Source organism: Brachyistius frenatus, unplaced genomic scaffold (genome assembly GCF_029030835.1).
Source record: "Brachyistius frenatus isolate BFR_SWC_R1_liver_20210118 unplaced genomic scaffold, ASM2903083v1 Contig_14, whole genome shotgun sequence".
NCBI lineage: Eukaryota > Metazoa > Chordata > Actinopteri > Embiotocidae > Brachyistius > Brachyistius frenatus.
Genome location: NW_027210613.1, coordinates 5,238,682 through 5,264,973, shown reverse-complemented (window position 1 = coordinate 5,264,973; position 26,292 = coordinate 5,238,682). Strand labels below are relative to the sequence as shown.

Genomic DNA, 26,292 nt, shown 5'->3' with positions numbered 1-26,292 from the left:
AAAACCCAACTTTTAGTTTCTTATAAGGGCCAACCTGTAGAAACACTGGATCCTACATTTCCCATAATGCACATCAAAAGTATCTTTTATTAGACCTTACCAGGGTCATCAAATCAAACTTTGAAAGTTTCTCCAGAGCCGAAGAAGACATTGTGCAACTGTTATTACAGGCTAAGAAGCAAAACTAATGAACTACATGTGTAAAATCTGCAGTTTCCCTTTAGCATTTAAGGACTTATAACTAATGTCAGCAGTTCTCAACTGGTGTGTCGCAATCTAAAAGTGGGTTGTGGAGCCATTTTGAGTGTGGCATGAAGGTGTGTTTGTGATCAATTAAAAAAAAAAGTCTGAATCATTTGAACATTTGTAAACAAGTTTAGGATTTGCAAAGTCTGCCTTTTTATATCATACAGTTCAGTTTAAATTATTGAGACTTGATGAGCATCGCAAGTTTAAACTTTGTTTTGAAAAGCATATACAGTATTCCTGTAGTTTAAGATAAGAATTGTTTTTATTCTTTGGGGGTTTTAGCCTGTTACTCTTTTGTTGCACTTTTGTTTATTTCATGTTTTTAGCAGTGCATGACAGCACTGTGTTTTACTGCAACATTATTTGAGAAAAATATTTAAGTGGCTAAACATTTTGGGGTTATGACAAAGGAAAAATGGGGTTCCCGAAGGTTAGACCAGTTGAGAACCACTGACTTAAGTCATTTGATTTATATAAAAGCCCCAAATACTGATCGTTCATATACTCATTTATTGTTGCACTCATTTTAAATTAATACTGCACTCCAAAACATTCATGATTAAAAACTAAGGTATTGCAGTGTTTGATCTATCCCTCTGAAATCCCAGTAAAAAGAAAGGACCTTAACTCTGTGGTCTAATAAAGACTGCAACAATTCAGTTTTATAAGTTTTTTTTACACATTTCTGACTGCTAATTTCAGCCGCAGTAGAAGTTGCTTTAGAATTTGTATTTGAAGCACTGTCAAAGTCACCAGAGTTAGGCCTAAATATTTAGTGTAATTATGTTTTGATGTATATTTAATTGAGCAGTTTACAAATCTCTCTCTTGCTGTTTTGGCCAATATAAACATAGCAGCATCAGTGTGGAATAGAGGTGGAGTACGTTCATTAAATAACCGCCCACCAATTTATCAAGCACTGGTGTGGAAGCTTATGTTGCTGCGGTTGCCCAAATGGAAAAATGGTATCAGTTTACTGTGTAAAATCAAATCCTAGGAGCTCTGTGTTTCTTCCCTAGGGCGATGTGCAGTCCCAAGCTGCTGTCAGAGCTATTGCACGGCAAGTGTGTGAACAGCTCATCCAGAGTGAGTAATCAGTGATATTTGCACATCAACTCAAACATGTACAAAGTACAATTTCTTGGTTGAAAATGATTCTTCTGACCTTTATTGCCTTCACTTCCTTGTTTTCTTCTAATTTGTCATAAAACATTAAAAAAAACAGAAACCAAAAAGCCCCTCAAAATGTCAAAAAGCTAACTCTAAATCTTTTTGTCCTCTTCCACCTCTTGCAGGCCATTTGTCTCGTTATAACTCAATCCTGAACCAGATCCCAGTCCAGTCGGAGGTGTCAGTCCGAACAGTACCTGGACCACCTGGAGAGCCTGGCAGGAGAGGCCTCCCAGGTTCTCAGGGGGAGCAAGGCCCAACTGGGAGGCCAGGTTTCCCCGGTACTAACGGTCAGAACGGCCGACCGGGTGAGAGAGGTGAGACAGGAAGTTTAAATATGAATACAAACATGGATGTTTACAGGATTAACAACTCAAGAGGCAGCTAGAGGAAATTACACCTAACAATTTCCACTTATATCCATTTTTCTCTCTCAAATACTGACGGATCATCAGTGCTTCGCTGTCCGTGTCTGCATCCTCCACAACAGCGAGAGCCACAGTCGTTGATGAAATTTCTTAAAATATGGCAGAAATGTTCAAGTGGATTCAACAATAAACTGATCAGATTTTGGTGGTCAAATGTCAAAGGTCATAGTGGCCACATGTCCACCACATTTTTGTGAATGCGATTTTTCAGTAACACCTTGAGGGAATATTTTAAAACTAGGCAAACACGTTCAGGTTTACTCACGAAAAAACGTATTACACTTTTGGGGTCAAAAGGCAAAAGTCAAAGGTCATTTTGACCTTACCAAATACATTTGTGGCAATAACTCAAGAATTCATGGGCTAATAACGACAAAAATTTTACACCATGTCTAAGTGATAAAGTATTGACATTTCATCTCCAAAATGTTAAAAGGTCAACTTCACTCTGACATCATCATTCAACACCATAACTCAGGCAGAGAAGGTGAGATTTTGGTCATATTTTGCCTCTGGTCAGAGTTGGTGACTCTAGTCTTCGGTGTCCACTTTGAAACTGCTGTGATCGTATAAATCTTCTGTGCTGTGGGATTGAAGATTTGTGTGAAGCAACCATTTTTTTTTTCTTTTTTTTTTTTCTTTTTTAGCTTCTTTGCAGCAACACTGTCTATTCTATTGGCTTTATCAGCTTTTTTGGCCAAGCATGTGACCACCTCAAGGGATTCCTTCAAAGTCTTCCCCACATATATTTTATAAGTTTGGGCAGATATTGATGTCAACTGTAGCTTTACTGGTTGGCGGAGGCATACAACCGTGAGGCAGTAATTCTAATTGTATTGGCATCAGAAGAAAACATTTTGGTATTTATTTCAGACAGTAAATTAGTGGTGAGACAGATGTGGCAGAAATTGAATCAAGCCTTTTGTGGCTCCAGAGAGAGATGAACACGTTTTATAAATTGCCTTAATTGTTGTCACTTGAGGCTGCATAGGTTGGGACTCAAGATTAGTTTGCAAGTAAAGAAAAAAATCTGGAAGTGTAAAATGATGCTTTTTCCATGTCAACAACATAGGGTAAAAAAGAACAGAAAAGAAATGGAAAATTTAAACAAGAACTTCTCCATTGCTTGTTTGCTGTATTTCGTGGTTTCTGGCCTACAAACTCACAGTCAATGTCAAATCTCCCAAGAGGTTCAGTCCAGGCCAGAAGACAGTAACTCCAATATCCATGAGGTCATTCCCCCGCCACGAGCCTTTCGAGGAGAAACAGCCTTTATGAGGCTCCGTCTTCATCACTAAAACACGCAACAAGGATAGCTGAGGGCAGCCGAACTTCTGTCAGGAAGTGTCCAGCGTGGTTACATCTTCCTCAGCAATTCAAACCTTTGATTCTCCCCAATGTCATTTATGACCTGTAGCCACTGGTTCACCACAAAAACACACACACACACACACACACACACACACACACACACACACACACACACACACACACAGTAATTTACTGTTTTAAAGGCTCAACTGAAACCAGAGTAAGCCACATGTTATAAGATGTATGGTTTACTTAAGAAAAGATGGTCACTCCAGGGCTACCAGAATCAGGACCAAAGCTGTCCTCAGGCTCGACATCAGATAACAGTATATTTTGGGATAAAACTGACAAACTAGAATCACATAAAATATTTTCCTGCACAGAGACAAGGGAGTCGACTACTGTAGTAGCCTTCACAGAGGGACTACTGAGATGAGGCCGCCATCGTAGAGAATAATTTTTTGTTTGAGGTAATGTAAAATGTTTCCTCCTCAGCCTCATCGTGCTTATTTCCTTTTCACCGATGCAATTGATTAAGATGGTCATAAAAGCAGCAGGACAGAAAATCTGCACATCACAGTTTTATGTGCTTCTCTAATATTAGTGCGTATGAAAAATATTCCATTAGGTCATTGAAACAGCTGCACTACTGAACAGCAGCGCAGAGCATGCTCTGGCTTTTTGTTACTACTTTTTTTTAGACTGATCATCGAGGCAGAATTTATTCAGCAAAAATTCACATTGTATTACCGACGTTGGGGCAGAAATTATTCATATGCTTTATTTAAGTAAAGGTACCAATACACCAGTAGAAAAATATAATACCTGCAAACTCATAACTCATTAATATGGGTTTGGTCAAAAGGGTCACAAGATGATTTAATGGGGTAGAAATTAAGAAAATAACACATCTGTTCTCATAGTTTTTACTTTTCTCTAATCTGGGATCATAAATTGTGATACTGTCTGAAAAGGGGTCAAAAGTTAAATAGGTTTGGAACAACTGGTTTCATCTTTCACAATTTTACCAGGTTATTAAATATTTTTTATGAAAAATCTTAATCAGAAAACTAACAATGGCTTTCAAATATAGGTAGCGGAGAAAAAGTACAATATTTCTCTCTGAAATGTAGTGGAGTAGACGTTTTAAAATGAAATCCTCAAGTTGTGTTTAAGCACCTCGCAGGCCACCTTTAAGGAGCTGTAGAGGTGATTTTCTCCTCTTTTGAACTTTGTGTGTTTCCAGGTCTATCAGGAGAGAAGGGAGAAAGAGGGAGTCCAGGGGTTGGGAATCAGGGACCTCGAGGACCACCTGGATCTCCCGGTAAGATACAAACATATACACAGTCCCGAGGGCGCTTGATTGGTGTAAGTAACTGAATTTACTGTATGTACTCACTGTGCAGCCTCAAAGCTCAACTAACAGGATTATCTAGCATTATTCTGTTCCTCAACATTTGTTTTTGGATTTGTTTCAGCCTGTAACTGAACCACAGCTCCCGTATGTGAAATGTTTTTCTTTGTGTTTCCTCAGAACAAAACCCCAAAATTAGTCAAATATTGAAACAAAGGAATGAAATAGCAAAGAGACTTGATGCGTTTTGGGTTTACTTCCTCTCAAGCAGACATTTTGGACCATGAATACAATTGTCTTTATTGATTTCCCTGCGCGTTGTGTGGAATTTGAGGTTTGTGTTATGAAAATATGTCAGTCCCAGGACTTCTGTGTACTACGATCAATACTCACAGAACAAGCTGACAAAACTTTAGGGAAACTTTTGCATGAACTGTAAAAACTGTAAAAAAAAAAAAAAAAAAAAAAAGAAGAATAAAAAACATCAGTATATGAAATAGGAAGTCTTTTCTAAGAGAATGGTGCAGGGGAGAGTGCTGTGCTTCTCTGGAATATTTGTGGGATGATAATTTTAGCACTTGGCAAATGAAACTCACCTCAAAATATTGATTTCATGTTTCTGCTGACTGCTGAAGTGAGTCCTGATGGAGCGGTCTCCTGTGAAAGCACACAACAGAAGCCTCTGGCTAAATGAGAGCTAAGAACCGTGTTATTCTTGTTCCTGCTCTCTGGACATTCACCATCACCTCCCTCATCCCAAAATGACAAGCAGGCGTTAACTGTCCCCTAATTATTTTTTTTTTAATGTCATGTTGTCACAGTAGCAGAGATTAAAGAGGTGATAGTACACTGACAGGATGTGCTCTTCCTCTATCCTTTCTCACCAGGCGTCACACTGCCGGAGTCTTCGTACTAAATGATAGTTGACTTTGTGTACTTGCTGTCTATTAACACAAACTTGTCCTCCATTCTCAGGTTTGCCAGGTGAAGGGCAGACAGGCAGCCAGGGCCCATCTGGTCGGCCCGGCAACCCGGGGACAGCAGGGCGGCCGGGGAACCCAGGTACCACCGGACCAGCAGGCCCACCAGGATACTGTGACCAGAACTCCTGTATGGGATACAACGTTGGAGGTAAACATCATTCAGCTGAGATTTAAGTGTTGGTAACACTTTACTTTAATCCACTTATTTTGGCCTTTATGAGCAGACCACAAACATTTTATAAAGGGTTTTTAACACACTATTGTGAAGTTGCTATAAGGACATTTTAATGTGTAAATATGAAGACATATTTCATATGATTACATCTGTGTTTTATTATAGTGACATTTGTTATCTGTTCATTATACGGTCATGGGTGCCCACAGAGGGAGATAGAGTTATTACAAGCATATTAGTCAGCACTTGCTTACAACCTCATTATAGTGTGTTATAAACCATTTAGTAAATGCTTATATCCTGATTATGAACGATAAATAGAGGCACTTCTCCAGTTCTTTTTTTTTTTGCATTTTTCTATCCCACTGAGAAATGAATAAGAAACACATTCTTGATTACCTTATTGTTATTTATATTATTTTTTTTATCAGCTCTCAAAGTTTGGAATCAATGCTGTAGAAAATTAATACAAAAGCACCTTCATTGGAGTGCTTTTGTATTCATTCTGACACAGTAGGTCAAGATCTGGCAACTAAACCAGAAATAACATTTTGACTGGAATATTTTACTGAACATTGTCAAAACACAAAATATCCAGACCGAACAAAAACATGTATTTAGACCTAAGCATTTCCTGATTTGTCCTTCAGTAAATGAAAAAGAAAAAAATTATTCAACTATATTACTAATTTAAAATATGTACTCGGAGCAACTGACTGCTGAATAATTATTTCTTATTTGCTGACTTATTATAAAAAAAACAGCTCAAACAATCCAGCCCTGCCCAGTCTTTCAAGCTCATTAATCATCTTTTTTACGTATGAAAGACTGAAATCTTGTTTTCACAGTGACAGCTGGCTCTGAGATCGTTCTTGTTCTTGTAAAGCTCTCAGAGAATTGGGGAGTAATCTGTCTTTTATAGTTGTTCCACAGTAAAGTTTATACATTCATGTCCACACTGATGGATTAACTGGCCAAAGTTATCTGTCTGCATTGAGATCTAATAAATATAATGTTACGCATACATTGAGGCACACACTTTTGAGTATTAATGCTGATGAGGACCTCGCAGGGTCCATTGTCTGGAGCCATCGCCGCCCGGACGTTACACATCTAACAGTATCTGACAAGTCGCCCTGATGATATATCATCTGCTAAAAGTAGCTGATGGACGAGACATTACTTCATCCATCAAACCCAATTTATTTCATAGTAATGGATTCCAGGCAGAATGTTTTTTATTTTTTATTTTATGACCTAGAAGAGTCTTGTCTGTTATTCCCAACCATGCAATGATTAAACAGCCTCCCTTACCACTTCAAAGGAAAGCTGCAATTATAAAGAGAAGTACGTGTAACATATTTTTCTGAACTTAAACTTTACTTTGTCTTTGTGACTTTTACAGGTCAGTTTAATTGTATTTTTTTCCACTTGCTCAAACCCATTCTTTTTTTTTAATGTGTCTGTATTTAAATGTGAACAGTTCATAGCCACAGCATCAGTGTCAATGCCGCTTGAAGACGAGGAAATACAGCTTGATCCGAGTCAAAGGTTTATCCATAAATAATCAAGTATTAACACTTTTATTTATGTGTAAATGACAGCGTGTAGTTTAATTAATTATCTGTCTTTGAGATGGGATAAGGCTACATTAATTCTGTTTTTGAGAGAGGCTGCTTCTTACCAAACAGTTGACACCTAAGGTAGAAATACAATTGCTCATTTAGTACATTTTAAAACTGTAAGCAGTTCCATAAAACTGTCATCTATGATAATGTATCATTATACTTAACGATACTTAACCTCTTAAGTGTTGCTCTTCAAAGCAATATTTTTTTGACATTGTTATGTTTCACAAAACTACAACGTATTATATATTATCTGATGTTCAACCCAGAGCTGGATGTGATGTTGCTCAAGAACAATTCATATCTTCTTGTAAGGTCATACCCAACACCTGCGTAGCTTATCTTAGCTTATTTTAAATATTGAAAAAGGGGAAACAGGCAGCCCAGCTCTGTCTGAAAGTAACTTTTACTCAGGACGTAATTGCTCCTTGCCAACAAATAATCCATCTAATAAGCATTAATGAACAGTTAATAAAACAGTAAACTAATGTTTTCATAATCATTTATTAATGGTGTTCATATTAGCTATGGTATTCATTTATAAATAATCTAATTGTTTACAAAGATGTTATTGACGTAGGTAGCCTAAATACGGTAATAAATATTAACTATCAGTTATTTCATACAATAATAAACATTAACTAACTTTTAATAAACAGTTAAATAATTAATAACATGAACACCATCAATAAATGATTGTTTATACACCAGTTAGCTGTTAATTAACTGCTAGTTAATGCTTATTAAGGCATTAAATAAGGTTAACCCTCGTGTTGTCCTTGGATCAAAATGACCCGCAGCTGTGTTCAACCAAGTTCTATTTTATTTTCATATTTTTTGGGATCATTGGTGACAAGGAGGCTGTGAGGGTTTCTTTAAAGAATGATGACCAATGATCCCAAAAAATATAAAAATATAGAAATAAAATAGGTCTTGGTTGAACACAGCTGTGGGTCATTTTAACCCGAGGACAACACGAGGGTTAATTAATGGAAGGTAATTGCCTGGTGGATGTAGTTTCATGTTCATCAGACATACCTGGCAGTGGTATTAATCTTTCCCCCCCAAAAAATGCATTTCATAAAATAGGTTTTAATCATAATATGAAATGACAAGCAGAAACATAACAAAAGCTTCGAAAAGGGTAAGATTCGTAAGGTTTTTTTTTAACAGTTTTAATAGATTTATATAGTAGGTCTTATCCCTTAGGTTAAAGCTTTCTGAAATCACTCTTCAGTGTATATGTGTACATGCTGAATCACCTTTGAGTATTTGTTAACGTGTTAAACACTTTTGTTGTGGTGTGTAACTACAAGAATTCAGTTTTACTCACACGGCATGTACTCCTCTTCATTCTACTGTTTTTCTGTGTTGGAAATCTTTATTTTACTTTCTCGTGCGGAAAGAAAACGACACACCTGACACATATTCCCTATTTTCAGACACTTCATGTCTAAATATTTATTTGAGCTAAATTCATTGTAAGAATTACTTATTGTGTGTGTGTGTGTGTGTGTGTGTGTGTGTGTGTGTGTGTGTGTGTGTGTGTGTGTGTGTGTGTGTGTGTGTGTGTGTGTGCGTGTGTGTGTGTGTGTGTGTGTTTTCTGGCTCTTAAAGAGAAAAGCAGATTTCAACACTAATATTTCTACCTCTGAAACCACAGCCCAGCAGCTGGGGAGGTTGTGTGAATCGAGAGGTTTAACTCTTTGGTGTCACTGGGTTCTTTTCTTGATATGAGGTAACATCTTCTCTCACTCTTTTTTTCCTCCCTCTCCCTCTGTTCCCCTTCCCTGCGGTTCTTCCTCTTTTGGACTTGAAGTTCAACAGGACTATGGGAATGATTACTGAGGAGCATCCTCCTCCTCCTCCTCCTCCTCCTCCTCCTCCTGTGCTCACCTCCCTCTGCGCCCTGAAAAAAAAAAAAAAAAACAAGACTAGAAATATGGAATTTCATAAAGCCAATCAATCCCTCAAGGCTGCCCTATGTCCTGGGATGGATAAGTACTCCTGACCCTCTTTAACCTCTTATCCCTGCAGCAGCGGTCTTTAAATTTTGCTTCTCTGGAGATTTTTTTTCTTAAAAATTACTCTTGAAAGCTACACTTAATTTTTGCAGGAAATTATTTTGTATGTTTTAGCAAATGAAAAACCAAAGTGGCTTTCTAAGAGTAAGGGATATGGGTTAAGTGCAAGTTCTTAGAGACATTATTCACAACAGATTTTCATCCACATAATGCCCTGTGAATCCTTACTAAACATAGAAACTGGATTAATTTCTTCTGTCATTTGGATTTCTTCATTAGACCTGGTTCGTCAAAACCGGCTGTTTCCTCATTTGACTGTCTCAAGGACAAAAGTGGATTAATTTACCTTCCCCAAAAACCAAACAAAAACCCCACAATGCTGCTGTGACAATCGCCTCTGCTGATCGCGGTGCCATCTGTTAACATATACCCGTGTACACAATGCTTTGCTGCAGCAGCCTCCACTTCACCCTGCTTCAAGCTCAAATCTCATCAAAGCTAATCTCATCTTTCAAAGCCAGGTGAATCAGCTAAATAGAGATGAATTGCTTTGATGCTGATTGGCTGCTTTCATGACTGAACAGCTCACCTATTTGTGCATCTCACGCACTATAAGATGGGCAGGAAATATTTCTACCCCTAATGTAATGTGATCTTTTTCATTTCTGGAAAAAATATCTCATCTGGGCCGTACGGGGTAGAAAGTAAATTTTTCTTCAGTTTCATTAAACCACCTTCTCATTAACCCGGTCGTTTAAACTCTGTCTTGAGTCCCAAATCTGCTTGCGCGGTCCCAGAGAACTCATTTCAACATCAAGGAAATGAGAAAAGTTAACTGCTTAAAATCATTGAATCCTGCTGTAAAGCTACATCTCAATCTGTGCATGCCTCACATTCCTGCTGTGCTTCTGTTCAAGGGCCCCTTCAGCTTGTTTTGTAACCTTTTAATACCACACTACTTTCTCCATGTTCATTTTAAGTGGTGGGTGTACTTAACATGTTAGCAGTCCCCAAAGCCGGCCTTAACCTCACTGTAGCGGTGGCTTTATGTTCGCTGTGGTGATCCAGAAGCATCCACCCCAACTGATCCTAAATATTCCCACCACCCCAGTCCAACGTCTGCCTCACGGCGGCTACCGGCCCTACGACCAGCCGTACAATCAGCCGTACGACCCTGCTGCAGTGGCGTACAACAACGACCAAGGAGGGGACGAAGAGGAGGAGGAGGAGGAGGAGGAGGAGGAAGAGCAGGACCCCTATTACCGTGGTTACCCCCCTCAGTACCACCCACAACAGCCTTCTCAGTTGGCTTACGGACGCCATGGTTACCGCTCAAACCCCACCCACTCTGAGGACGTGGAGCTGAGGTCACCGGGCGTCTCCAGGAGGTCATCGCGTGATGTCGCTGTCATGGAGGAGAGCGATGAGGGAGGACTTTAGAGGAAGGACGGACTTCACCTAAAGTGCTTGAGCCCTGCACACCACAACACACACAGATACTGACACATGCAAACAAATCACACACTGATATGCACATAGCCGCTCATTTGAAAACTGTGGTGAGACCCCCCCCCCCTCCCTGTGTCTGCGGTGGGTTGCCCCACCAGGTGAAACAATGTATATAGCTCTGTGGACTCTTGTACCATATCTCTGTAAAAGGGAGGTCCGAAAAGTGCCTGATCTATGTTAGCATCGTCCCGTGGTAGTGTAAAGTTAAGACCTGTTCCTTCCCATCTCAGCTGATTTCAGGACTGAACCCTTCTTTCTGTGTGAAGCCGCATGTCTTCTTTGAGCCGATCACTGAGTGTGTAACTGGACACGTGCATCCTGTTTTGGTTGTAACGAGCTTGATTATTTTACCGTTCAAATCATCACGACCGAAGAGCTTTCAACATTTGTACAGGCTGCTTTTTAAAAAAAAAAATGATGACTCGTGATTCGCTTCCACGCTGTCTTTTTAAAGGAGTATTGAAAAGTGATTTCCCCGTTCGGTATTGTGTTGACTTTGATTCTCTTCACCAGTGTTTTCAGCTGAACTGTTACAAATTAATCCCTTCATGAAATGCAGAAGCAGATGCATCAAACTTCTGTTATAATCCCTGAACACTGTGGAAACATGATCACTTTTTACATCATCGTTTTCTTTGAAATGTTGGCAACCATTAAATTTTGTCCTGCGATATTTCATTTTCTCATCACAAAGACGGACGAGATCTGTTCTGGGTTTTAAAAAAACAAATGTGTTGTTTACGTCTTGTGTTGCTGCCCCACTTTGTTTAATTTTTCTTATGCAAATTCAGGCCCGCTCACTGTGGATGCTGTTTGCTCACTGGTTGACCTCTGACCTCCTGCTGGAATGAGACCTGAAGCCAGTTATTATTATTAAAAAAAAGTCTGCTGCCTCTCTGTGAAATCAATAAGGACTTTTCCCCCTCCTGCGCTGCAGCCTGAAAAAACAAGCCCTAAAAGTTTAGCCGTGAGCTGGCCCTGGTCTAGTTTTAAAGTGTCAAACGTGAGCAGCTTTAATAAGCAATGTGTCTCACCACCACACCCCTTTAGAACAATATGAACTTATTTATTTTCTATTTTGTTTGCTTTTATAACCAATAAATCTGTAATGAGACTACAAAATTGAGTTTTAGGTCATTTGTTGAACACAAAAAGGTTAAATAACTAGCTTTTACAACATTTACGTAAAAAGGCCACTTGACAAGAAGAGCTTCATTAAATTGTTTATTAGCCTATTTTACAATTCACTTAAACAGGACTGACTTGTACTGTGAAAACACTACGGAAACACAAAAAGTCTTGACCAAAGTTAACATTTTCAAGGGAGAGGTTACTGATGGAACCAACTGCTGTCATAGCAACATTTTAATTGGTTTAACTGTGGACCCACAAACCTTCAAAGGCAGGATCAGCTCTAGCAGATGTCATTTTTGTGGACCAGATCTGATCATTTCATGGCTGCATAATCAGTAAGAACCCGCAGAATCTGATATTCTCTGATCAGAGCCGAGTCACATGGTGAAATTTCAAGCTGTTCCTGGATAATTCAGGTCTGCTGAGGTCGTGTCGAGGCAGACGTCCTGAGTACATCCCCACAAAAGAGCCGGATGGAGCTGGTGCTGATGGTGTCAGCATCTACGTTAGTGCTTTAAATCCAGGTGATGCCGGTTTGGGATGAATCGGCTGAATTAACAGTTTTTGTGTATTTAAATACTTTAAAGTCTGTCTGACCACTGACATACGAGGGGCGATCAAAAATTTCTGAGGCTGCTGCTGTTGCTCGACACTGGAACGCAGCACCACGACGTGACGTCGCAATTGCGCACATACCAGTGGTCACAAAATAGTATGTAATTTAGATACTGATGTAGATTAAGCAACGTAACTTGGAACACTTACTCACAAAGGTTATAGTTTCCCCCTTCATGCACATCACGGTGCTAAGGTCCAATCACGTGCAACAGGAGCAGAGTTGGAAGTTTTTTTTATTGCCTCTTGCATATGATACTTTGACAAGTCACATAATTCAAATTGTAATTGGGGATCCTGTTTTGCGTTAATAGAAAACTTTCTTGCTTTGGTCACGTTGGGCACCTCGATTTCATTTTATCTTGTAGTCTTCGGGTCTGCGGAGAAAACACAAGGCAGCACATTAGTATGGGGAGGCAAAAATAACTGATTACAAGGAAAAACATAGGTAGAAAGTGACAGCTGAGAAACTGGGCAGATCTTATCTTTTTTGTTTATTATTTTTTTCAAAATGAGTTCAGACACAGCATCTTCTCTTTGTGTTTTTCCCCCTTTAATTTCAAGCAGAGGTTGCAGCAGATTTTATCAGTGCATGCTGTATAGATTTTGATACAAAATAGGAAAAATATCATCAAATGTAATAGCTCTGCTATCAACTACAGCAGTATGCCTATGTGGTCAATTTTCTATGTCTGAGCACTTGTTTATGTGATCAGTGTGTGTGTGTGTGTGTGTGTGTGTGTGTGTGTGTGTGTGTGTGTGTGTGTGTGTGTGTGTGTGTGTGTGTGTGTGTGTGTGTGTGTGTGTGTGTGTGTGTGTGCGTGTGTGTTGTACAGAGGTGGAGGGGGAGCGCATATCTAATAATAATCGCTCGCCTCTGCTCCAAGGTTTTTCTGAGAGAATATTAACTATGTGTTTAATAAAGGGTAACGATTGAATCGCCCTTTGTGACCTCAACCCCATCTCTCCTGACACACACACACACACACACACACACACACACACACACACACACACATTTGATTAGTAAAATGAGTAAGACAGTGCGTGAGTGAATATTAACTAGGCTAAGGCTCATCTCTTAAATAAACCAGGGTTAGTTTGACCTTGACGGCCGCACACCGACCGGCCTCAGCACACAAGCTGATTGGTTGAGCAGATTGAACCAGTAAACAATAAGAAGTGGCTCATTTATCACCTCGGACACACACACTGCGACAGCAATGCTGAACGCAGTACCGACTTGCTGCACGTGCTGCGCGTGACACAAACAACAGTAACAGTAAGTTTAATTTCATTCTCTTGTTTTCCCACTTAAAACAGATATTCAGTCTATGTTGTCGATTAATGTGGGTTGTTTTGTTTAAATGTGTTTGCTGTGTGTAAAACGGTAAAAGGGTCAGTCCACCCAAATTACAACAACATATTATGTCAATTGCCTCTTTTGATAACTAACCATGCAGATTCAGTTTTTACTCAACAAGGTTTCGAGAGTCTGGGATTTGTGTCGCGACCCTAACACAGTGGCGATGAATGGCATTTTATTTGTGGTGCACACAGCATTTAAATATAATTATTTAAAAGCAGCATTATTTCCAGAAGTAGTGTCACTTCTGCTGCACAGGAACACTAAAACAGTTTTCATCGGGACTACTTCTGCAATTGAATGCACTTGAAATGAAAGCAGAAATTTTTTTCTGGACACACCGCTGTTGAATTTTACTAAATGGGATCTTTAATAGGCAGTGAGGCCCATAACAAAATTTCCATTCACCCCCCATTGTACTGCTGATATCGGAAAGCCGAGACAAATCCAAAACAAACTAGCTGCATGAGTAGATATCAGAAGAGACAATTTAGTTTTTTTTACCTTTAATTGATGGTTGCAGTAGAAATAAGAAGATTTAAATGTTATGCCCTTATGTCATGGAACTTACTGTATTGACCCAAGTGGTACTCATTTTAAGCCAATACTAAGTTGACTAAGTAATTAATTTAGTCTCTCTGTGAACTATTCACAACAACCTGGTGAGTCCAAACTTTTGCATTTTCACCGCTGAGTGGTTAAAAGAAAGACCACCTGGGTGCGACTGCTCCTGTGGATGAAGAGCAGCGACCCTGACCTGGGTAAGCAGCTGGAAGACGAGCGAACGGAGGGATTGATGGATTAATGGATGCCAAGGCTGACGCTGAGCAGGTGAAGAGAGAGCGCACTCAGTTAACCCGTCAGAATGATGTTCAGTGCAGGTGAGGCTGGAGAAATGCAACGGCACGACATTAACATGCCGGCAAAATGGCGGGTCACAATGTCAGTCTAATCTCCACCCAGAAAATACTTGACTCAGAAAAGCCATGAATATGATTATGCCGAGTAACAGATGCTCTCCCTCTCTGGTCTTGCGGAGAAACCTTGTATATCTAGACAGTTGGGAAGTGATGGAAAAAAAAGCTGACTTTTGTCTATGTGTGTTTGTGACATCCAAATATTTTTGTTTTGGCATCGCACCGAGGACCGGGAGAATTCTGAAGGCCACCGGTTACAGTACGATGAACCTTCATTTATTAAACTTTTTAAGAAAGCGCACACACACACACACACACTAACTTGCAAATCAGCTTCGGGACAAAAGCTCATGTATGTAGTAGTTCACAAAGGAGCAGGCTCCTCATGGAGTCTCTCTCTATGAATCAAGTGTCTGTCCGTCCAACAGTCAGTCCCTGTTCTCTGTGCCTCATGTCACATAATGACAGCTCCTAGCTGGCCGACAGTCATTCACACCACAGCCACACGTGTTTGTAGTTACAATGAAAAATGTTGCATCTTATTTTTTCCTGCGTGAGGGGAAAGTGACAGAGTCAAACTGGCCACAGAAAGGGCTGGCATGCTACTGAATTGGCTCTATTTCTGCACGCGTTGCTTGGTAAGACCATGAAAACAATACAGAGCGCTCGGACTGCTGACGAGGTCGGAGCAGAACGAGGCAGCGAGCGAGCGAGCGAGTCCACAGAAACATCCTCCCCTGCGCCATACTCATAGACATAAATATTGTACTGCACTGGTTAATGGTCGGAGAGACACCACCTACCGCGCCTCGCCTCTAAAGTCACGTTCAAAAGTTAACAACAATCGAATGAAGAGCAGTTTCCACAGATTTTTAAATCTCCATTTCTTTTCAATGCAAAATCCCAAACGTAAACTCATCATTTTTACCGATATAACCACGTGACCAACAGCTGTGTTACAAACAATTAGAGCAAGTCAACCACTGACGCTACAACTGCTGTATCACAGAGCAGCTTGGTTATTGTACATAAGAAGCACTGTGAGATGGTACTCGGTTCAACATCACCCCCTTCTGGCTCGTCCTCACCAACACAAGACACTAAAATGTGAGTGTGTCTCAGAGAGAATTTCCTCAGAGGGAGAACGCCTGTACTAGACGGGATCAGGGGGAGGGAGGCTCTGCTTGTGATTAGTGGTTACATTGTGGGAGGGTTAAGGTTAGGGACCAGCTGACTGACAGTGAAATAAGCAATCGCAGCAGCGTACAGTTGAGAGCGTTCCTCTGGCTGATCCAATCTAGCACCCGCCAAGGACAAAAAGATGAGGGAATGACTCCCAAGTGAGGTAAACACACAGACAGATTAGACTTTAGAGATGAAAGTAGAAGTTGGTGGTTGGCACCATAAACGTTCAAGTTTGTAATTTCATAAGCAGGTCACTGACTTCAGTATAAAAGGAATTAATTTTTTATTTTGGCTGCTCCTGATTTGAGTTTTTTTGCATTTTGCATTTATAGACAGTAAAACCTGCACGTGTACTGTGTACTGTGTATAGTGTATAGTGTCTGCATTTCGGCAAGCATTGTTGTGTTTCAGTGCAGAATGTCTGTGTGTGTTTCTACATACGGCGTCCACAGCCTGGGGAAGGCGTCTCTCTCCACTTGGCTGTACTCGCTGAGTTTCTTGGGGATCTCTCTGGGCTGAGGAAGCTCTTCTGTCAGGTTGGCTCGAATGTCATCTGGCAGCTCCTAGAGAGGGGTGGATGGAGGAGATATGGAAGACATTATAGAAATTCAAAAAGAAAAAAGGAAGGCGATAGGAAGTGGGAAAAGAATTTTAAGGAGGTGACACAAGTGAGAGAAGAAAGGACCATTTACACCAAAGAGGAGGATCAGATATTCTTCTTAAAGACTTGAGACTCTCCAGTGGCATCAGTCTCATAAATATTTATTACAGCAGGACATGTGCCTACAGGTTCATTTAAAGAGCAGGAAAATAGTTCAGACAAGACCAGTGATTAAAAATACAAAACCTTACAAGACACTGTCTGAACTGTTCTGACTAACAGACGCCACTGCAGACAATTTACAACACCTATCTGCAAGTAATTAGTGATGCACACTTCACACTATTTATTCTGATGGTGAATATCGGGTCAGGACCAAAATAAAGTCTGACACCACACAGCTCCTGTATTACAATTCAAACATCTGCTCTATTCTGCTTGGAATTAATGATATTGCTCTCACAATGGTAGCAATTACATCCAGGTAATAGTTAGACAGGTCAATCAACAGCCTGCCAAAAGTTTTTTTTGTTTGAATTAATTTCAGAAGCTGTCATGTGTGCTGCCGCTCATTTTAAACCTGTCAAAATTATTATTATACTTGCTTTTAGCTCTGTTTTTGGTCTTCACCAACTCGTGAGGTAGGTATCCGTCTATTAAACCGTAAATGCTCCACTATGTTCACCATCTAGTCACTAACTTGGTCAGATAGCTTGAACAACCGTTCAACAAACTCCTTCAAAAACAATTTAAACACAAATGAGGTGCAGTGCAAACTCTGACAGGTAAAGCTGGTATATCATAAGTCTACCACAGCTATGCAGTCGTTTGGGAGCCAAACACAGGAAAGCCGGTAGAATAGTTTCCTGTAAATATCAAATGGAATTTTTGCATAAAATGCCCATCGTTCCCACCTAATGATCCACTGTTCATATAAACCTACAGATAAGTGCAGCATCAATTCATACAAGCCTGAGAAAGAGTAAAAGTGCTTATGGGAAAACCTCAAAACCAGTGGGAAAATATGGATGAAAGAAAACAACTACTACTCTGTCGTGTCTATATTAATTCTATATTGATTAACTGACATTAACTGTAAAGGTGAAACAGTATCTGCAACATGAGTGGACCAGTTGCACCCCTTCTCATAATGTGCCCTTTTTCTTCTTGTCCTTATTAAACCAGAATAATTAAGGTTCAGAGATATGAGGTGAAACAGAACTTACGTCTTCAGGAAAGATGTGTAATCGCTGCATCATGGTGCGCCGGGGCAGATTCCGAGGCAGCATGCCGTAAACCGCTAACTTCACAATCTGGAAAGAGGAAGCACATTGAAAAGGATGACACACAATCAACTAACTGATTCCTGTGTCTATGGCAACCTGAGACACTTTCTCCACGTTTTTTCCTTCTATTTGCCTCTGAAATGCAACCGTGTCTCTCAATGGGAGGCTTGTTGTACATGTGAATTCAACTTGGACCGAGTTACTGGACTGAGTAACTGCACTGAAACATTGGAGAGAGATGTTGGACAGAGTGCAGTGCCAACAAATCACTAATCTGTCCAGTTCCATTTCCCCCTCTTTGCTCGCCAACCCTCCAAACTTCATTTTAACTAAATCTCCATCAGGACACACGTCTGTGGTCATCGGCTGGACTGAAACCTGCAGCAGTTGCAGAGCCAAGTGCAGTAGAGTAGATGTTTCTCATGGCTTAGTAAACAGCAGGCTGGAGACCAGTACAGGTCATTCACTAACTTCTAGTGGTCCCCACATGGCAACGGAAAATGAAGGTATTTTTTATCGGGCCACACAAGCTTCATGCGGTAAAATTTCTACAAACTCTTGCTATGTTGTGTAGAGTTGAAACAGAATACACGACTTCTTACAACACGTTGTTTTAACTCAAACGTTACTCGAACAGGAGAAATCTCAGCAATGGTTTGGGATTGTTTTCAGGTTCAGATTTAATCCATGTTTGGTTTCATTTTCTTTTTCCTTTTCTTTCCTTTTCTTTAAATAGTATTTTTCTGTATGGCACAAACTTGTTGACTTTATTATGTATTAGTGTTAATGGAAGATGTAAATTCCTTGTTAAATTCCTTGTTTTGTTCTACTTTGTTGACAATAACAAACAGGACAGACTGTAGTGTCTCCTTTGAGCTCATGAGTTTCTTCTCTCTCTTTTGTCAAAACCCTGTTGTTAAATAACAGAGGAGTCCAATTGGTTTGTCAAGTACAGTATGTAGGTCACGTAAAGCTCTGAATGTAATCATCACTGTTTATGTAAAAGGCTGTCACAACAGGCTCCACTCTTCCTTTAACACAACAGAAGAGTCCGTAACCCTGAAACCATGAATATGCAACACAAGCAAAACCGCGGGGATTATCCTTGAATTGACACACCGAGTCTCCGAACACACCAAACACCACCATCACAAATCCAGTGCTGCTTAATCCCACTTCCCTGCACTTCACATTAATATGCACCAACGGCACACACGAAGAAGGGGATAAGTGTCAAATCAGGAAACACCTTGTCTGCACGGCACACATAGAAACTGTATTAATCTCTTCATGACCGCGGCTTAAATCACACATTCAGTATAACAAAAATCCAAGGTGTAAGGTACAGTATGTGGCAGTGGCATTTCAAGGATTTAAAAATTCTCTCTCACTAATAATAATAATAATAAAAAAAAGAAGCAAAACAGTGCGTGGAAACACTTACAGCCTTTGGGTCCTTTTGGTGGAGCTGGGCAGCTGTGAGTTGTTTGAATCCACCGGGATACCTTTAGAAAAAATACAAAGCTAAATCAGTCCTTCTTCTGCATAACAAACTAAAGCTAGTCATTTTGCCACTCTCAGGTATTAGATACAGAAAAATATCAAAACATACATACACCAAACAAGCTGACATTTCTCATAAAATATCTGTTCTCCTTTAAACAATGTATCAGCCTCTTGTAGGAGACGGATAATGAATCCTAATTCCTTTCGAGCAGCCACAGAATATTAGATCACCAAAGGCAAAACTCTGTGTTCTTTTAAAGTGTCATACTGGAAGCAAGGAGAAATATAACCACTAATGTCCGTATCTAATGTACATGCAGAAAATATACAGAAAAAAACTGTTATTGGTTCCCAGCAGTTTACCGTCACAAATCTGTGACTCCACGATAAAAATACAACACAACAAGCTACTGACACACCATGTCTTTATCTTTCTTGTAACAGTTTCCAAGAGGTTCATAGGCACTGAAGAGCAAAGACAAATTGGACACAACAAAGAAAAGGAGACAGGAAATGTGGGATTATGGTGTCACTTACCCCGTGTGTGATGAGTAGACTTTTTGCTCCCATTTGTTCCCAGAGAAAGCTATGTGTCTGGTGTTTATTATTACTACGTGGTCACCACAGTCACCTGTGAAGACATTCAAGAGGTTTGTTTTCAGACTTGTCGTTATGACAAAAACTTAAGTAGATATACTCTATTTTACCAGAGACAGACAAGGACACACACTGCTGGTCTACAAATCAATATATTCTGAAAACAGATGCTAGTTTATGAAGCCAACAAAGATAAATCTTAATATAAACACATAGTATTACCAGAATATAACTTTTTTTAAAGTATTGGTGCAAAGGAAGCAAACACTTTTATAGTTTGTCCTCTACTGCCGTCGTGTGGCCGTTTCACACTGCAACATCCTTGACTAAAGATGGGTTGTGGTTTCGCAACAGGAAAAACTGTAGTTTATACAGAGAGGAAGGATTATGTTAAAGTTGGAAATGTACTTCTGACTTTAAACAGTTCCTACTCACTCAGTGCATGGTAGATAGGTTTGTGTTTCCCCTGTAATCTAACAGAGCACATAGAGGCGATCTTGCCAGGCGGCTGCATCCTGGCATCAATCAGGAACCAGGAGCGGGCGAAGGTCGCCCATTGCTGAGAGAAGGAAAGGAGAAAGAATGGAGTACATAAACTGACAGGCACAGAACCAACGCAGGTTTAACAGGATGAGGAAATGCAAACATTTTTCACAGAAGATATATGTCACAGTAGGAAAAGCACACATTGTAAATGTCATGTTTCACTGTAGCAGAGGCATTATTAAGAGTAAAAAAATAAAAAATAAAAAAAAAAAAGAGAAAACGTGGCAATGTGTTTCTAAACTAAAACGACTCATCGGATAAACAGAATATTTGTATTAATGGGAATATTTTTTTTAAATGTGTTAACGTAGTTGTTGACCCCATTACCCTGACACCGTGGACATGCGACTAAAGCCCACTACTTAACACAAATAAACCCCAAATAATTATCAAGAACTGACAGCTTACACTTATTTACACAATGCATTACCAATAAAACAAACTGCTGTCGATCCCATTTCTCTGCAATCTGAACATTAACCATGTGAAGAATTAGATGTCTCCACACAGCAGTTGATTAGACACAAACACGACAATGTTCTCAGATACCTGCGTATTTGTTCAAGTGTATTTAATCAGGTTTGAATCATCATCATCAACTTGTTTTTTTGTTTTGTTTTTTTAAAACAACATTTCCAATGCAATATTTATCATGTCGTGTCCAAGGTAATGTGAAAAAAAAACAGGAGGCGGCTGGAGGCAAAAGCTTTTCTCCAACTGCGCCGTCATTTCCTCCATCTTTTGAGAACACGCACACACAACGTGTTGAAATGATTTCATAGAAAAACTCGATAAATAGTTCTTAAGATTACGCAAAACAATACTTCATGCTCGGACGTGTTTATTTAATTATTCCGGCTAAAAGTTAATTGAAGATAAAAAAAAAATTTTATTTAAGGTTATATTGCTTCTTAAAGGTAATGACGTCATAATAGTAGCTGTTAGCAACGCGTTGCTAACAGTCCGACTGAATACTTTCCCGTCTCGTTAAACCAACATCACGTTCAAATGGTGACTTAAAAACGAAAGACAAAAGCTAATGTAACGTACGACGTGTCATGTTACCTGGGCAGATCTGGAGAAACTTGACATTTTGATGTCGCTAGCAGCACATCCTCAACATGTTTGACCCTCAACGCGAGTTACAGGTCCGCTTGTTAATTGGGTTCGGTTAAAACAAGATTTGAGACTTTACTGTTCCTACCGTGTATGTTACAGGTTCATCTGTATTTGGTCATGTGGTATAATGCACTTCTGTCTATGTAAATTGATTGTAGATCTCAACGACAAGTTGTAGTATAATTCACGTGTGTCTATGTAAAGTTATAGTAGATCCCAACGACAAGTTTCAAATAACTTATCAAAGATAATTACGTTGTATTTTTTATTTTTTTAACGCTGTCGAATAATAGTTTCCACCCGGTGGTATTTTGCCGTCACATCTAGACGGAGTTACCTCACTTCCTTCCCGCGACAGAAAGAGAGCGGGTAAATTTGACAAAACACAGTAACAACAGTTACGAATAATTGTATTCATTAGCAAAAGGACAGTTTGTGGTTCATTCTTCAAAACCTTCCCGCTCGTCGGACCGAAGATGAGAAGTTTAGAGGAGGTGCAGGCCACTCTGCAGATCGCCAAGCTGAAGGAGGAAGATCTACAGCAAACAATCCACTGCCTGTCCTTCGGGGAAAACGTCTCGTCTGCCGACTACTGCCTGATGGAGCTTGACGACACACTGTGCAGACACATCGAAGCTGGCCAAAGGTAACGTGTGTGAACTAAAGTGAGTCTGTGTTTGTACTGAACAGACCGACTCAAAGGAAGCATTGATGTCCTGTTTCTGTTCACAAGGTCTGCTTAGTTTCATGATTGATTAGCTATACGTGTGATTATTGAAAAACTTAAATAATAGGAGTATCAAATAATATTCTGCACAGGTTCCCCAGAATTCAATGTGACTTTTTCAAACTTTAGTTTTATCTGATAAAGACCTGTGGTTTTTAATTGACAATGACATGCAACAAAGACAACAATAATTTCCCCTGTTTAATAACATCAAACCAGTCCATATTTGGCATTGACAGTTTTTTTGGGGGCATGCTTTTGTCAATTTATAGTTATGATATACCAATTAATACCAATCAATTAATCAACTCATTATTTCTGTGTTACTGTTTCTTGTTTAACACTAATCATATACAGGGCTGAAGGTAATTAAACTGGTACACCATGCATGAAGAGCAGGATGTATGTACATGTACATGTAAATATAAACATAAGTGATCCAGTATAAGTACGAATTCTTCTTTCCCTTGTTACCAGTCTAGTAATCCGGGGTGATACAGATGAGCGTGCAGTGGTCTGTACTGGCGACAAGACCTATGAGCTAAAAATAGCTGACACATCCAACCTGCTGCTGTTTCTACCAGGATGCAGAACACCAGACCAACTCACCGACAGCCAGGACAGCTCTCATGTGGTGCACAGTCAGGTACGGAAATCACACACCCAGGAGCCTTCTTTCAGCCGATGAGCTGGTTATGCTGTAACACACAAACATAAACGACATACGAGGGGTGATTAAAAAGGTTTCCAGACTGTTCCTGATATGTGCAAATGGTGCGCAGCATGGTGACGTACTCGGAGCAGGGGGAAGCTATAACCTTTGTGAGCAAGTAGTTCAAGTTATGATGCTCACAGACCGGTGGTCACAAAAATGCAGGTGATGGTGTTGATCAGGTGACGTAACTTGGAATACTTACACACCGAGCTTATAGCTTCCCCTCGCACATCACATCACGGTGTTGCACTCAGTTTGTGCACAACCAGAACAGTCTCAGAAGGTTTTGATTCACACGTGTAGGTTTCGAATTAATCGCAATCTTCTTCTTCTGTTGTAGATCTGGGGATTTTGTAACAGCTACTGGGAACTGAGGAAACAGCGGCCAAAACTGAAGAAACTGAAGAAGCTTTTATTGGAGAATCCTTATGAAGGACCTGCATTACACGGGCAGGACGAGAATACAGAGAACAGGGTGAATATATATATTCCAATTACACGGTGTCATCCCAGTGTAGGCAGACCAGCGAAATTACTATTAAATTAGTCCTAACTCTTTTACCCAGAGCACCACCTCTCACCATGGAGGTTATTGATTAGTCAGATGGTACATCAATTTCGATTACAACCTAAACACGACTTAATGAGAGACGTTTTCATGCTGAAACATTTGATTATTGCAAATAAAATATCTGTCAGTGAAATATTTGTGTATCATGTAATACAGCTGGTGAACGAATATAGAGCTTCTGTATCTATATCTGTACAGACAGTTTCTATCTGTCTTCTGAATGTTATTGTACCTGCTAATAAGTGGTTTGCTCTGTTGCCAGTACACAATGCTGGACCTGCTGGAGAGGATTCAGGCCAGTGAAGAGGAGATAAAGACCCACTTAGAGGCCATCCATGCCTGTCAGATAGATGGTAAACAGTGATTTTTTTTTTGATTTTTTTTATTCTGTAATTTCTGAAATAACATGTGCATGTATTGTTTAAGTTTAATTTATTTACTAATGTAAATGATTAAAAAAAAAAAAAAAGATCCATACCAGCTGTTTAGAGAGAATCTTTCTTCCATCCAGGCTTCTGGCGTGTGCTGGACTTTGACTATGAGATGAAGCTGCTCGGTCATGTGGCTCAGCTGGTGGATTCCGAGTCGTGGTCCTTCAACAAGGTTCCTCTTCAGACCAGTCTGGACGAGCTGGGCCCACTGGAGCCCAGGTAAGTCAATACATGTGAACAAAAGGACAAAAGGAAAGCAAAATGTTCATATTTTAGACTGGATTTTGAATTGACATGAGCAGGGGTTATAGTGACTTTCTGAGCATCTGTTAAAAGGTTATTTAAAAGGATGTTTTTAAATATGGTAGATACACAGCCACATTGCAATGATTATATTCTTTTTCTTATTCACAGAGAGATGATCGAGCACTGTTTGAACTCCTATGGGAAACGATCTATTGAAAATGGTAAAAAAAAAACTAATGATTTGAGAAAATTCAACTGATTTCATAAGTAAACTTAATAGTGAAATATTACACTGCTCGGCACTAAAATATCTATGTCCTCCTTCCTCTGTACAGATGAAGTTTTTTATGCGTTGCATGAGGATAAAGTGTGTCGGGCTATGGCACTAATGCTGCTGCAAAACGCTGTCAAGTTCAATCTGAGGGAGTTTCAGGAGGTCTGGCAGCAGAGCGTCCCAGAGGGCATGAGCACACGGCTGGACCAGCTAAAGGTGAAACTGCAGTCTGAGCAGAAGAGAGCTGGTGGAGTTACATTTTGATACAGTTTAATGCAAAAAAAATTAATTAACTAACTCTTACCCATCCATAAAATCCCCCTGAATCCTCTTTAGTTTTTATGTAATTGTTGTCTGGTTCTTTTTGCAAGGCTGTTCGCACTTTGTTGGATTTGAAGAATTAGTTTCCAAAGTTTTGTTTCCTGACTCGTTGTAAATCTTGCAGAGCGTCGCGCTGGTGGATCGCACCTCCCGTCCCGAGACCATCTGCCTGCTGCGCGTGGAGGATCTCCCAGAGGACACGGTGGAGCGCTTCAACCACCTCTTCATCCTCCGAGAGAAATGGACAGAGGAGGACATCACACCGTACATTCAGTTAGTGTTAGCCACTTGGGAAATGATCATGACATTTAATGAAAATAAAATATTAACCTCTGAATGACCTAATTTGTAGCATATAGATAAGTGTTCTGACTCATTCTAATTTGCAATGCTCCACCTCCTCCATCTTCTCCTCATCCAGAGACCTGTGTGGAGAGAAACAGACCACCGGAGCCCTCCTCACCAAATACGCTCGATCTTCACTGCAAAATGGGATTAAAGTTTTCAACTCAAGAAGACCTGTAGCTACATGAACATGTCCAACATCAAGCGAGGAATTTACGTTTGGAGATGTATGTGTTTATGTTTATTTTCACTTTTTCAACCAAGACACAGTCAAAATCAATTTACTACAAATACCTGTTGGCATTGAAGTTATGAATCATCATTCAGCAATTGTTTATGAAAAATAAACCACTTGACATTCAAATGTTAAGTGGTTAGTACAGATATAGGTTGACTGTAGTCAAACTGGATTTGTACTTCAGTTTTTATTTTGTCTGTTAAAAAAGTTATACATGTAATAAAAAATATTCAAATAAATATAAAATAATAATTCTCTGTCTCCTATGGACCATTGTTAACTAGTGTTGGACAAATTAGCACTTTTTTCACTTACAGCAGGGAAATGTAATGTTGGAACTTACTCTGTGCTGCACTGGAGGTTGTCCACCAGGTGGTGGCCTGTGTTGATAAATATGATACACATAAGCTCCACATGCTGACTGGAAAACTCTGCTCTGGTCTCTACTGCATTTAAAAGACATTTGAATTTGATTGTTGAACATGCGTATTGGTAAAACCCCAAATCACCTCAGCTTGGTGGTTACTGGCATCATTACAGCTGCTTGAAACAACTGAACAGGAGACAAATGGTAATCTCACAAAAAAAGTGTAAATCATAATGCTGCACAAAACACTCATGAACCTTAACATGTATGAGCAGAAATTAGGATGTGAAAATGGGAACGTTTTTTGTTTGAACACAGAAACAACAAGATGAGACAAAGTTAAAAAGGTGATCA

At 39.8% G+C, this 26,292-nt stretch overlaps 3 protein-coding genes across 3 annotated transcripts in view; 2 read left to right on the top strand and 1 right to left on the bottom strand.

Moving 5' to 3' along the window:
* Positions 1-9,230, top strand: part of col14a1a (collagen, type XIV, alpha 1a) — a 130,403-nt gene extending 121,173 nt beyond the window's left edge. The window contains exons 44-48 of the mRNA XM_069693235.1: positions 1,269-1,335; positions 1,545-1,736; positions 4,405-4,482; positions 5,488-5,643; positions 9,118-9,230. Of these exons, the coding sequence (XP_069549336.1) occupies positions 1,269-1,335; positions 1,545-1,736; positions 4,405-4,482; positions 5,488-5,643; positions 9,118-9,146 (522 nt within the window). The 3' untranslated portion in view covers positions 9,147-9,230. The remainder of the gene's footprint in view (positions 1-1,268; positions 1,336-1,544; positions 1,737-4,404; positions 4,483-5,487; positions 5,644-9,117) is intronic.
* Positions 9,231-12,042: 2,812 nt separating this feature from the next.
* On the bottom strand, positions 12,043-21,748 carry mrpl13 (mitochondrial ribosomal protein L13). Its single transcript, XM_069693254.1, has 7 exons — positions 21,650-21,748; positions 20,474-20,597; positions 19,979-20,072; positions 19,380-19,440; positions 17,876-17,962; positions 16,490-16,611; positions 12,043-12,957 (listed from the first exon to the last, which is right to left on the bottom strand). The coding sequence occupies exons 1-7, from the start codon at positions 21,674-21,676 to the stop codon at positions 12,933-12,935; spliced, it is 540 nt and encodes a 179-aa protein (XP_069549355.1). The 5' UTR covers positions 21,677-21,748; the 3' UTR covers positions 12,043-12,932.
* A 273-nt stretch (positions 21,749-22,021) lies between these two features.
* Positions 22,022-25,825, top strand: dscc1 (DNA replication and sister chromatid cohesion 1). Its single transcript, XM_069693252.1, has 9 exons — positions 22,022-22,349; positions 22,908-23,076; positions 23,486-23,620; positions 23,979-24,069; positions 24,228-24,366; positions 24,562-24,614; positions 24,729-24,883; positions 25,113-25,261; positions 25,410-25,825. Exons 1-9 carry the CDS (start codon positions 22,180-22,182, stop codon positions 25,519-25,521), a joined length of 1,173 nt encoding a protein of 390 aa, XP_069549353.1. The 5' UTR covers positions 22,022-22,179; the 3' UTR covers positions 25,522-25,825.
* The last annotated feature ends 467 nt before the right edge of the window (positions 25,826-26,292 follow it).

Coding starts and splice junctions, on each gene's coding strand:
- mrpl13 (XM_069693254.1), bottom strand. CDS start 21,676: ATGTCAAGTTTCTCCAGATCTGCCCAG. Junction 20,073..20,473: donor ACCTATCTACCATGCACTGA/GTGAGTAGGAAC, acceptor ATGTCTTCACAG/GTGACTGTGGTGACCACGTA. Junction 19,441..19,978: donor GTCTACTCATCACACACGGG/GTAAGTGACACC, acceptor TTTTTTCTAAAG/GTATCCCGGTGGATTCAAAC.
- dscc1 (XM_069693252.1), top strand. CDS start 22,180: ATGAGAAGTTTAGAGGAGGTGCAGGCCACTCTGCAGATCGCCAAGCTG. Junction 24,367..24,561: donor CTGGGCCCACTGGAGCCCAG/GTAAGTCAATAC, acceptor TCTTATTCACAG/AGAGATGATCGAGCACTGTT. Junction 24,615..24,728: donor GAAACGATCTATTGAAAATG/GTAAAAAAAAAA, acceptor TCCTCTGTACAG/ATGAAGTTTTTTATGCGTTG.